We start from the raw sequence: 14,685 nt of genomic DNA on the forward strand, positions 1-14,685 counted from the left end.
AGTGCTATCTAGTGGTATGTTGGTATGTATGGATGTGATGTATGCTAAGGTAGTGAGAGCTAACAAGAGAAGTGTAGTAGAACTTGCATTTTAGGGTGAAAGTGGTATTTAGGTAAAGGCAGTGTTCTGATCCAGATATAGGGGGAGGTGAGAGGGTGCAGCTTTTTTGCTGCTATTCCCTGTTTGTAAGACTGCTACTGTTTTCAGGATATTTTATGTAGTAGTTTGATTGTGATGCTAAATACTTATAAATATGCTAAGGTACTAATAAAAACGAGGTATGATGAGTGTAACATTATGCAAGCAAATAATTGGTCGAGCAGTTTAAGTATAACTGTACACAAGAAATAAAAACATTTCCCAAAGAAAAACACTTGGGACTACCCCCAAAATAGGAAACATAACCGACACGAGATACTTGGAAGGGGCATGTCCTCAAATTCAAAATGACTAATGGCCAAACCCAGTTAGCAATTTGCCACGCATTTCAGAATGTGGATTAAAGAAAACATTTTTTAGAAGATCAAAAATATAATTTAACAACAGAAAATGTCGTATTTCAATCCATACCTGTACACTAAGGCAGTTAATATCACAAAAAGTGAAAGGTAATATATTTTTGCACCAATATGCTGTATGTTAGTGCGAGCCCTCCTTTAAGCAGTCCATTCTTTTAACAGTCTATCTCTTGGTTTCATTGCCTTTGATTTGGGCTTTGCAGCCTTAACTGCTTTCTTTGCTGCATCTTCTGCCTTGGCTGGCTTCTGGAGATTCTGGGATGGAAGTTTAACATGTTCTGCAGCTCCTGAGGTTTAAGGTTTAAGGGTAGTCTTGGCTGAATACGCTCTTCTTGATGCCTTGTTGCTGGGTGGTTAGAGTAATTTTGGTGTCATCCAGCTGCAAAACCTCACAGTAAAACTCCTCCTGAGCAGGGCAAAAGCAACCAATCCCTGCATCCACAGCAGGAGAATATTACAACGAAATTCTATATGTACAAATAAAAGATCCAAACCAAAAGAAAGTCTGCATCTCAGGCTGATATAGGTTGATGTGGGTCAGGCCCCACTAACCCAGAACACTGAAAATAGACCCAGATATAAACTGCAATGTCAGTATTCACAAATAGCCAGTTAGAAACAACTCGTAGGCAACTTTTAAGGGCAAGAACTCAAACAACACTATGGATACCAATGACAGTAACTCCACTACAGGGAAACTAACCCACAAAGGACATGCTCTTTATTCATAGGGGGTACAACACCTGATAGTTCCTTGCTTTGCTGTCCTAATGTCAGTTACGTGCCGCTTTCCTGAAAAAGTGAAAGATGCAGTGGAAATATAGGGTCAGTCAGCAAAGTATGGACGTAAAAACTTCACCTTCTGTTTCTAAATGACTCCAAGATATATATATATATAGATATATATATATATATATATATATATATATATATATATATATATATATATATATATATCTATTGGGGTTGATGTCTAGCTTAGTGAGTTTTTCTTTGATTCCTGAGTGGGGAATGGTATCAAAGGCCTTGGCCAGATCAAGGTAGGCTGTATGAACCACCTTGCACTGGTGACTGGCTCAAAGATGTCGACAAAGCTGAGCTGGCATGATCTACCCTTCACAAAACCAAACTGTGTAGGATCCAGAGTTTGGAGATTCCCTATATCTTTGTTTATTAGGTCCATGATGATGCATTCCATTGCTTTGCATATCAGACTCATCAGGCTAATGGGGTGATAGTTTCCAAGGTCTGTAATCGCTCCTCCCTTGCGGAAAGGGTGACAGTTCACTCTGTAGTTCATGTAGAACACAGCCGGGGATATTGCCAGGTCCCATAGAAGCTGTAATCTTGGCCTTGGGCAGTGCTGTTTTAACCTGTGCAACAGTAATACTGGGTGCCTGGCAATCTACTGGTATTGTGATTGGTCCTTTGTGGGGAGGGGTAAAGTTGGCACTGGATTTGTCGGCCAGTATATTGGCAATATCTGTTGGCTCGGTATAGGAGGTACCATTGTACAGTAGCTCAGAGCAAATCTGGGTATTGCCATCGAGATTCTTTACATAACTATAGAAGGCCTTGTGATTGTCTTTACTATCTGCTGCAATTCTGTTTTCATACCTAGTTTTAGAAAATTTGATGAGGGATCTGCTGAGGCTGATAAGGGTGTTTTTCCAGTCTTGGGGCTTCACCTTATTCCGCATCAGATTTGTCCTTCTGTTGTAGAGTTTCTTTATGGCAGGGGACCACCAGATTGGCTTCCTTTTTTATGAGGAGAGTGTCTTGGTTCTATTGGGTATGGCGAGATCCATGCATTTATGTACGTGTTTGTACAGTGCATTGATATATGATTCGGCGATCATACAACTATTCTTCATTTGCATGGGTGCCGTGAAGTTAGCCACCTCTGTTTTTAGGAGCCCAAAGTTAGCTTTGGAGCAGTTTTTCATGGTGGTAACCTTTGTGTGTGTGTGTGTGGGGGGGGGGGTGGATTTCCAAGGTGATTAGTTTGTGGTCGAATCTAACCAGGGAGGAGATGACTACTGGTGTAGAGCAATGATTGCCCATGTTACTAATGACCTGGTCAAGGATGTTGCTAACTCTAGTGGAGGTAAGAACGAGCTGGTCCAAGGCATTGGAATTAATGAATTCCAGAAAGCATTGGGCAAGTGTATTGGTACATGAGTAGTTTTACCAGTTAACGGAGGGGTAGTTGAAGTCTCCCAGTATGAGAGTGTTAGGTTAGAGCCTAATATTCTCCAGGGTGCGTAGGAACATGGACTGTGAGTCTTGGGACATGGTTGGGGACCAATTGCAGGCTACTACCTGAATCACTGGTTTACCCAGTGTTAGCTGCACCTGAAGTATCTCAGATGCATTATGTTGGGCTACCAGTCTGGAGGTGTGCACATCCTTTATGAATATGGAAACACCACTGCCTTTGGAACTTCAGTCCAAGTTCTGGGGCCGAAAGGTGTGGAATGAGTAATAGCCTGGTAGTGCAGGGGTGCTTTCTCCTCCCTTGAACCAGGTTTCCGTTACAGCACAAATGTCGATGTTCTCCATTTTAAGGAGTGCTTTGAATGAGTGCATTTTGAGATTTAGACTTCTAGCATTGACCAGCTTGACTCTCAGATTGCTTTTGTTTGTAGCTGTTACGGTGGAAATTTGGTGTTTAGAACACCGCCTAAAAAAAGCAATATAGGGGGTGGGAAGAGCCTTGGCCAGTATCCAGAAGTCCAGGGGTGACAGATACAGACCATCTCTGGCAAAGCATCGATGTCTGTCAGTCATGTCATCCCAGGCAGACGGATACTGGATTCCCTTAGAATGACACCAGAAATGTAGCCAATTGCTGAACTCAATCATTTTCTGCTTGTACAGTGGTATCATTCTGGGTGATGGTAGGATGCTGCTCAGAGTTAGGGTCATACCCGTCTGGGATACATAATCTGAGAGCTCTTCCATGTCTCTTTTCATGTAGTCCAGGGAGGTAATCTTAGGTCATTCACACCCCCATGTACAATGACAGAGTCATATTAGTGCCTGCTGTTGAGGGACCTGAGTGCATAGGTTATGTGGCAGATCCTGGCACCTGACAAGCAGCTGACTGTTACTTTCTCCTTATTCAACCTAGTGAGTGGGACATCAGTGTGCCTCACTATCAAGTCACCTATGACTAGTGTGTTGGGCATGCTGTTTTGCCTTATGGGCTTTGGTTGAGTGGCACACTGTTTAGGAGAGTTATGTGTCTCGTGATTAGTGTTGTGTTGTGGTGGTCAAGTGCGTTTTTGTTTTGGAGGTCTCTGTTGTTTAGGTAGATTTTTATTGAGAGCCTTAGTGAAGGTGGGTATATGGTTTGTGTTTTTATGTAAAGACAGTGCTAGTGTGTATTCTGGAGTGCTGTGTGTTCCGTGTGGTGTGGTGCAAGTGTTGACCTTTTCCTCTTGACTAGCTATTCCAGTTTTGGCTGGAAAGTTTGTGGCTTCCAATTTGGATATATAAGTGTATCTCTCGCAAGTCTGAGTGTTGGGAGGTAAGAGGAGAGGGTTGTCAGCGTACATGATGCATTTGCTACATCGCCTCAGGACACATAATCCCAGTTATTCTCACTGGGGTAATATATAATTATCGACCATGATATGGCTAAGGTTAATCTATGGGGCTGGTTATTTCAAGCACAAAAATGGAAACTGGCTAGACTTGAAATGGCCTGCAAGGGCAGCCCACCATCTATATATCTGACTGAAAAGGTGGTGGTGTTGAAAATGTGTATATCTGCATTACAGCAAGTGGAGTGTACGTGCAAGTGTTCACAGGTTAGGGTTAGGTAAGGGGTTAAGTGTTGTGCCTGATTGGTGTTGTGTGTTTTCAGTCGGGAAAAGGCTTTTAGTAAAGTAATGTGTAAGGTAGGGTTAGGAGCAAGGGTAGGGTAAGGGTTAAGGTTGGAGTTAGAACTCATGAGGAAGGGGGGCGAAGGTTGAGGTGGATTGTGTGTGCCTAGGATAGTGTTCCTCAGTAAAAGCAACAGCAGAGGCATGTCTTTGTGGATTACTTTGACTAAATTTAGACATCTTCCTGGAGGAGGCCATACGGAAGAAAATACTTTGCATTGTGATGATAACTGTATGAGAGACTGTGCATTTTTTTAAACACCTTTATTGAATTATCACTTGCGACACAGGCAAATTTACATTTATAAAAAAGTAATTAAACTGTATTAACAAATTAACATTAACAACATTATACTTCACATATACTGCTATATATCATATAACCTAAGCAACATCATATAAATTATTCAATTCCTGCCCCTTTTTTTTTTAAAGAAGAAACATCTTTATTAAACCATCCCTTAAGACATAAGCAATCATACATTTATATAAATGAAAACAAACCACATGGACACACTCTTAGTTGCAAGCATTTTACATCACAAACATACTGACACACACCTAGTTGCATACATTATACATCACTTAAAATCTATCCAATCATTTTCAGTCAAACATTACATAGCTCATTTAAGCCTTGCATTTTTTTCAACCTCATTCCTCCCCTGTATGTATTGTTACCACAATTCTCATTTTGTCCTATGTAGTTTGCTCCTACCCTTTTCTAAAGATTTTTGAGAAGAGTTTGCAACAGCATTTTGCTTGTGTTTAATAAACTTACACAGTTTTATATGAACCAATGGAATGTGCCACGTTTGTATATACCATAGTATTCACACATACAGTTTGTCTACTAACCTTCGACTTTCAACTCACTACTACCTGAGTACACAAATCCTTGTAATGACATAGAAACATTGCAGGGGTAAGCCGTGATGTACTACACATTTTCAGCCCTCCATATCTATGCTTAATTATATATACTAACCCCATGGCCTCACATATTCATGGAATAAAGCAACAGCCTAGTAAAAATGAGCGCACTGTCGATCTGTCCCTTGATCCAAAAGATGATCAGGAAGTAGACGGTGTCATGTAGTACAGGGATTAAACCCTGAGTTTGGCCCAAGAGACCTGGTTTGATTAATGGCTCAGGTTTTGGAGGTGCTAATGTGTGAAGATGGGTATACCCATTTTAAGGGAGGGACTCACTGATGGATCCCTCACATTAGATTTCTAGCAAGTGTTGAAGATGCACTAAAGGGCATATTCCAAAGTAGTAATGAGTTATGTTAGGGTTAGTGCAGGGGTAGAAGAGGATTATGGTTAGAGCTAGTACTTTTGACTATTCCTTAATCATTACACTTGATATTATATATGGAATAAATATATAATATAAATATGTATTAACTATAATATAAATATACATATATAAATAATAGGAATTTCTCAGGAGCTGTATAAATTTGTTTTTAGTATTTTTCTTGTTTATTAACTCTTTTGGTTAATACTATACATTAGTAGGATTGTTTTACTTAATAATGAAGTTGTTCCCATGTTTCTATAGCTTGGTTCAGCTGTATGGTCTTGCCGTTAGTTATTAGTTTATATGAATGAGTTTGAATGGGATGATTTAGACTTTGATGTCATTTCCTGTTACATTTATATTTTAAATGGCTTGATCCATAGTGTAATGTGCATTTGAAAAATTATTCAGTGGGGAATACGAAAAGCCTTGTATGTACATTATGCAGTTTTTTTCCATTATTAAAGCATTCATTGTTATTGGTTTCATTGCTTGGACTACACTACAGCCTATAAATAACGGAGGGACAAAAGGCCAAAAATAGGGAAAATTTTTAAATATTGTTCTTGCTAACTTAGAAAGTAGATAGAATAACAGGTTTTGTATTAGCATGAAGTTTTGAAAGGGTATGAAGTCTGAAACTCAAATGTCTGTCATTATGTTCTGACTTAAATCTTCAATGACTTGCCAATAATTTATTAAAAAACCACAATGTTATGAAAAATGGACCAAAAATATGAGACAAAAATGTGGACATTCTGTGAAAATCTGTACAGCTGAGAGGTATGTAGCCCATCTCTAGTTGTATACTTTAAATTTGTACTGTACTGGTGGAACATTTGCATTGTTTAATTGTTTTCCTTAATTATTTCCTTTCTTATGTACAGCTCGAAACCAACATTCCTGATTTTGATACAAGTTGTGAGAGAGATCCATTTAATCTGAAACTGAAATTGGAACAGATATCTGATGGTAAGTTGTCAAGGATGATAACAGCAATGCTGATAACTTTAGATTTGATGTCAGGAAGAAAAATCTATATACTATATAAGGATGTTAAAGGCAAATTAGATAGAACATTAAAAAGATAGCACATACAGAATTATTTTAATAATACAGCTTGACAGTCATATAGAAATCAATATGTTTAATTCTCTTCTAAATAGCAGTATTAGAATGCAACATTTTTGTGGAGTGTTGAATTGTTGTTTCAAGACAGCATATCTGCCTATAACAAGTCCTAAAGCAATCATTAGAAGAGTGGTAGATTTGTAGTTTTCAGACTATGGCTGGATTCCCTAAAGCTCACACAATCCAGTGCATTACGCCGATCGCAGTGCAGAACTTGTGGATAACACTGTAATATACTAATGTACAACAAGAAAGTCAGAATACCTGAGTACTCAATAGAGTACCACAATTCCAACAGTGCACTATAGAAATGCTCAAGTAGTACATTAAGTATAAAAAATAGTTGTGCAATAACATTGTACACTACCAAACAAATGGAAAGGTATCACAAGTCAAGAATCCAAACAGTTGTTTAGAAAGATGACAAATTCTGTAAAGTAACGGACAACTACAGAATGTTATTGATTCTGTAGTGACAACCCCCCCAAAAAAAACACACACATTAACAGTGCAAAGTATTCCAAACTAATCAGCATGGCAATCATAACAGAAATTTGCAAGAGTACACACAGACATGTATTAGATAATCATGGATATACCTGTATGCCCTCCATTAACTTTTAATACATGCTCCAAAGCTGCAAGGCTATTTGTAATAAATATATATTCACATCACTCATTACATTAAAATCAGAGACAGCTATGGATATCTACAAAATACCTGTATCATAAAAAATATTGACTTGTAGTTATGGATTCAGACAGAATCCATACATTTCCTAATAAAAAAACAATTAAAGGTGAAGGGCATTCACAGCCACTTCAACATAGTTAACAAATGCTAACACTGGGTTTGGAACCTGTGTAAGTAATACGAGTAATGTACGCACCCAGGGGAAAGTGGAAGATAGAAAAAAAGATGTGGGGTATGGATGAAAAAGAGTGACAAACAAGAAGAATGTTTGAATAGGAAAATCTGAGCAAAAGACAGAGGGGCATGGGCAATATTGTTTTGGTGGAAATAGGACCCATTTTTTAATTTTTTTAAAGAATGGAAGGAAAGGTAAGCATAGGGAGGGAGGAGGTGATGGTAACATCAGGTAGACCCATAAAACAAATAGCACAACACAAAATGGAAAAAGGTTTGGGAAAAAATGTATGGACAGATTAGTTAGTTGGTGAAATGCAGAAATAAAATCTACCTATGCACTATCACAATAGCACATGTTGCATAATGTGTGACAGTCATACCTGGATGAGTATTACCAATGGTACATGTGTGTTCCAGGGTAATAAATTAGGATCAGAGTACACATTGGATAAATATACCTATATCCGATTAGTCCATCAGCAGTGCATGTGTTAGCCAAGCCACATCTAAGATGAACAAATGCAGGTCAAGCAAAGGTACATATCTCCAGAGGACAGAAGGAAACCTATGACCATGTATGTGAAAGGCAAGCAACCAAACACAGTGCCAAACAGAAGTACTGAAGAAGATCAGCCAAGGCTGCTACATACACAAGTGGGTGTACACAAACAAATGTGTGCATGTTACACACATATGCCATGTCAAAGGCAACACACAGGTGAACATGTGTATGTATGTGCGTCAGTGGCATAAATGGAACGTGCATGAAGTCAATGTCAATGCACACATATATACCAGTGATATGTAATAAAATGTTAAAAACTCTAAGAGGACAGAATATTGAATATAGCAGGTTATGCATATGGATGTGTAAAAATACAGTGGGTAACACAAAAGTAGAATGAGAACAAGGATGCATTGCAAGCATTAACCTGCAGTTGTATGCACATGCCCCACATGGTAAAATCCCCATACATTTGGCACATGTTCACCATCTCAAATTTATAACCAGCAATGGAAAGTGTTTTTTACAAAGGCAAAGAAAAACCTGAGACCACATCATGATAAAACAGGGCACTGTAATGTGACACAATGTAAATGCATGTGTAAAGCACACGTGTCTTTGTGGATTTCACCAATAAAAGAAGCTTGTTTTGGAACTGGTTTGGCCTCAGGTACCTATTTTTCGCTTGTCTACTTTGGAGCACTTTTTACCACTTCTGGTTTACATGTGTATGTCAACCACACTGCTCATTACAGAGCAGAGATTACCTCTGTGAGCATCATTACAGCACATTTGCAACACATCACTGAGTGCTCACTTGTCAGAGCTACACATCTGTGTCAGTATGCATATCATTATGTGCACACATAGATACAATCATTATGTATACAATTATTTATGGAAGGTGTACACCAATGTCACTACATCATATGTGTGGAAATGCTACATTTAACAAACATATTGCAATGTACTGTAAAAGACATATCTGTAGCATTGTATAGATTTAATGTTACCTCCTCTTTGGAGCAATCAGATAAGGAGGACTGCACATACATAGGATATACCTGTATCAGATCCTACATGGCATCAGTATTGCCAGACCATGACACATCACATCATTAGAGTGGTACAGCATGACAATTATCATCCAAACTTTGAGGAATGACATGTCTGTATATTGCACATACCTGATATGACAAAACAAATATTCAAGGCATATGACTGTTAGTGTTGGACTATGGAAACATATATTGTTTGTCAGTCATCCCAGTAAGACAAATGTTTACAGGCTGCCTCTTGCAGCACTACCAACAGGTTAACTGCCACAATGTATGGACAGTTGAATGTGTGTGGACAATGTAATGTGTTAGTGTGTGTCATGAATACATGGAAGTAATGTCACATGATACTAACACATAAGCATGACAGATACATGCTATGCATGGTCATGCATGCACAAGAGTACTATACAGACCAATGGCTATGGGATGTTTTGATCCCATACAGTTTGACCCCATTGAAATGACAAGGCAAGAAATAAATAAACCACATACAATTTGACATAAAGAAAACAACGCTATATACAGCTCATTTAGCCACACAGTTGCTGACAAAATTTTAAAAGATTAACCTGTTAGGGGTCACCACAGCAGGTCATCTGTTCCATTTCTTCCTGTTATCTGCATCTTGGACTGTCACACCAACCACCTGCATGTCCTTTCTCACCACATCCATAAACCTTATCTTAGGCCTTCCTCTTACCTGGCAACTTCATCCTTTTTCCAATATACACAGCATTCCTCCTCAGCACATGTCCAAACCAATGCAATCTCACCTCTCTGGCCTTGTCTCAAAACTGTCCAATCTGAGCTGACCCTCTAACATATTAATTCCTAATCCTGTCCATCCGAGTCACACCCAATGCAAATCTTAACATCTTTAACTCTGCCACCTCCAGCTCTGACTCCTGCCTTTTTGTCAGTGCCACAGTCTCCAACTCATATAACATAGCTGGTCTCACTACCCTCTTGTAGGCTTTTCCTTCACTCTTCCTAGTACCCGTCTGTCACAAATCACTCTTGACACTCTTCTCCACCAACTCCACCCTATATATATAAATAAAACTGTTTAAAACATTTGCATTTGAAATACATATAATAATACTATCAATGTTAATTTCAAATAATATTAATGTTACAATGTTAAATAATATTGATTTTAAAGTTAACAAGTTAAAAACTGTTATAAATTAAATTAATTATGTTTACAAATTAAGTAAAATGCTAAATAAATTAACATTTACATATAACATTTTAAATAATATATTAAATTCCTATGAAAAAATAATGATCAAAATATTAAGCAGTAAAATGCTTTTATAAAACTTAAAAAAAATGTTTTTATATATTTGGGGTCAAATAGTCCGGGGTCAAACTGTCCACTAACTATTCCCATAGACAACAAATGTAAATTTAAACATGAAAGTATATACAACTGCATTGGAGTCAATTCATCCATGGTTGACTCGTCCAGGTTGAAACTGTCCTGCTTCCAGACCAAATCAATTGTCAATCATCATGTTGGCAGCAGAACAAGAGTAAAGCACACAGACAATACCTACCAACCAGAGGGACCAGGCTGATGTGGATCAGACACCTGAATGATCTCACAAGATATCATCCTGAATGAATCCCACATAGTTCATGTCATCTCATCAAAGAAAAACTCTGTCATGTCCCTCACATGTGTTTGGAACACATCTGTAATAACCTCCCTGATCCCTTCTCAAAAGTTGTATCTTTCATGGCCATAGGAATGTCTCCTCTAGGTTGCAGGCAGAATGGCTTGAACAGGGGCAGGTCTATGTTCCTCATCATCATTATCATTGTCACTGTCTTCTTTGGATGATTTGGGCAGCAGCCTTGCATGTGCATGAATGTCCTTGGATACCATTCTCTGTAAAGATTAATCGCAAAACACAACAGAAAAGAAATCAATGTCAGTCATAAAAAACAATCCCACAAAAGTCAGAGCACAACACAATATTGTTATGATAACAATTTACACAGGGACTGAGACACACCCATTATGGACAGAGTTACCCATGGCCTGATATCTTATACTCCTAAAAAGGACAGCATTATTCTTTCCTGGTCAATTCTATATGCTTAGACACACACATGAATGTATCATTAGCATTGTAAAAATGTATGAATGGTTAACAAACATTTTACTGTCTGCATTCAATGATGTATATGACCAGACACAACATGCCATTGTATAAATGATAAGAAAGATATCAGAATCTATTGTGGACAATAGACACAGCATATGACAACCTTCTGTGACAGACATCATGATGTTTAGCTGAACATACATCAATATGATACTAAAAACAATGTGCTATGTTCAATCAAAATAACTGTACACATATCAGAATGTTAATATATGTGTTAATACTAGTATTGCATGAGTGCAACTGTATGCATTCTCATCCAAAACAATCATGAATCAGAAAGCTTACAAATCAAATATTTTGGAACATGGTTGCTGATTATGACCTGCTGCTATCAAATGTGTACCAGCTCAAGTGTCAGTCAACCTAGGCTATAGCAGTGTTTTTTAAAAAAATCAAAAAACATGTGTTTGGAGATATAAAAAATATCAATGTTGACTTGCAAGGTGTGTTAATTTTGCACTGATGCTATCAAATGGGTACCTGCTTAAGTGTCAGTCAACTTAGGCTATAGCAGATTTTTTTTAATGACTAAAAAAGTGTCTGGAGGCAGAAACAATACCAATGTTGACATTCAGGGTGTGCTTTTTATGAACTGCTGCTATCAAATGCATACCCACTCAATTGTCAGTCAACCTAGGCTATAGCAGTGTTTTTAAAAAACACAAATGGTGTGTGAGGCAGGTGCAATATAAAGTTGAACTGAAGGCCATGCCACACAGTATGCAAACAGCTATGCTAACAGGTTTACCTTTATATTGTCATAACGGACAATATCGATCGTGCATTTGGATGAACCAAATACGCAAAATTCAAACCGAAATTCTCAGAAGTTCAAAAGTCAGCAAATCGAACAGCTGATTTGTTGACTTTCAAACAAAAATGCTGAAAACACATCACCACACCCCACACCCTCCCTACTTTAGTATACCAACTCTGAGATTGCACTACAGTGGGAAATGGGAGCATTTCCCGATCCCCACTATAGTGCAATCCGCACCCACAATGTTGAATCTGCAATGAGTTAATGCCAGTGTGCATTCGCCCATTGCACATTTGAACAATTTTTTGTCGAGGAATTCTCCTTTCACACAAAGTGGAGTCACACGAGTGCATAATGCACTTATGAAGGTAAACCATGCTAACACTGTCACCACGGGCTCCCATTCGCTCAGTGAACAGGCAGATTATGCACAACAGATCAAACATCAGAAAACACAGCCAGACATACAAATGTCCCAAACCAAGCATAATAACCTGTTGTCAAAGCACTTAAACTTGTATGTAAGCCATTCACTTTATAACTTGTGTGTCAGGTACACACAACAAACTGTTTTGTTTATGTTTACAGACAGTTGCAATGACAGCTACCATTTTCTGATTTCAGGTACCTTACTGATGCATGATCAGTATTCCTGTATTCTAATCAATAAACATGTATTTTTGAAAAACAGTGGAGTATGCATCTTAATTCATAATATCATGAAATATTCAACATAGATTTATCCCTCCACTGCTCATCAAGCCTGTGCATCCGCTCGATGCACATTACTCTGTTCCAAGTGCAGTCCTGATTATCTGAAATGAAAAAGAAAATATTTAGAAATTATTAATTAAATAACAAGGATAAACATTACACAGCACCCTTTGTAGATTGCTGTTCTGAAGAGCCTTGATTTTGCACAATATTCAGTTGACATTCAGGTGTTAACATCTATCAGCACAGATTGGAAAACATGAGAGTTAAACCTGCAGACACCACCTACATCTAAACTCTAAACATGAGATCTATCAGCCTTACCTAAAAAATCTTAACTGGGAAATTATACTTTCCAGGCATTGAAAATAGTTAGGGGGAATTTAATAAAGCCTACATGTTTTTTTTTTCCATGAAGGCATTGCACCTCGATGCTTTCATGTGGCAAACATTTTTAAATTCAATAAACACTGCTGAATGGTATGCAAATCACCTCATAACCAGGTGAATCCCATGCAAATGAGGCAGGTAGAGTGATCCATCAAGCAGATAGGCATCTGTTTAGACCCCATGTCAGTGCCTGTGGTGTATGCAGAAAAGTTCCATATTCCATGTACAGGAGTGTAGGCAAACAAAAGGGTTTGTAAAAATGGAGATATATGGACAGAAATGTCATATCACATACACATATGAGCAAAACTATTATCCTGTGTGTGGGAAAATTTAAAGAAAATAAGTTAAATTAAATTGTTTTAATAATCTGGGCATGTTTGTGCAGCGCGCCACAGTGCGCAAACATGCTTTATAGAAAAATAAAAAAAATTGTAAAAAAATAATAATAATACTATGTGACAGAAAATGAATTACAGGACTGTGCATGGAATTCATACAATGGTGCATTGGTGCGGTTGCTAATGTGGTTGGGTTCTGAAGTGTGTAGTTTCCAGGCTGTGAGCATGGATACCTATGTAAATGAGGTGGACTTACTGAATAGGAGAAAGGAGTAATCATGTCCGTATATCCTCTTTGTGTAGGCTTAGACCCATGTTGCTGTTTACACAGGATGTAGCTGACATCGGGGGGGAGGGGACTGTCATAGGTTCATAGGTGTTTACTAAGCTAATGACCACAAGGGCATTTTTAAGCCTAGCCGTGCATCCCAAATCTCTGACAAGTTCTGCTACCCTTGATAAGTGTAAGCATGGGTCTGGGAAATGAACCATTTCCAAGTTACCTGTGTCCATTAGAGACACAGGTGCCAAACCAGGGATGCATTTCCAGATTCCCATCCAGTTGTCCAAGTTGCACTTGAATTGGGTTAGGGAGGAACTCTTCTTCACATGGATGGGGAGCCTGTTCCATAGACGGGGTGGTCTCTGGAATACATACCTATGTCTCCAGTGGGTCTTATTTGTATCACAGGCAAGGTTTACGTTTTTAGAGTGGGTAATTCTAGTGCTGTTTGTTTTGGAGAAATGCAGGAGGTCCATCAGAGTGGGGTCTGACAATGTCCTGTATGTCAGGCATAGATCTCCCCTCAAAAGCCTGTAGCAGACAGAATACAGGGATAGCACATTGAGGTGGTCTGCATAGGATATATTACTTACACCCTGTATTGTTTTAGTGAGGAACCTCAGTGGGCATTCCAATTGTTGGATATGCCTGTTTAGGTACATACCAGGGAGGGCACGGTACTCAATGATATGTCTGATGAATGCTGAATACAGTGGAACAATGACTTCCTTGGACTTA

General features: G+C 38.4%; 1 protein-coding gene across 1 annotated transcript in view; it reads left to right on the forward strand.

Annotated features, from left to right (window-relative positions):
* Positions 1 to 14,685, forward strand: part of LOC122798087 — a 575,663-nt gene that overhangs the window by 161,798 nt on the left and 399,180 nt on the right. Inside the window, exon 3 of the mRNA XM_044066755.1 lies at positions 6,602 to 6,686. Within this exon, the coding sequence (XP_043922690.1) occupies positions 6,602 to 6,686 (85 nt within the window). The remainder of the gene's footprint in view (positions 1 to 6,601; positions 6,687 to 14,685) is intronic.

Source organism: Protopterus annectens, chromosome 3.part1 (genome assembly GCF_019279795.1).
Source record: "Protopterus annectens isolate FY-2018-M chromosome 3.part1, PAN1.0, whole genome shotgun sequence".
Taxonomy (NCBI): domain Eukaryota; kingdom Metazoa; phylum Chordata; order Ceratodontiformes; family Protopteridae; genus Protopterus; species Protopterus annectens.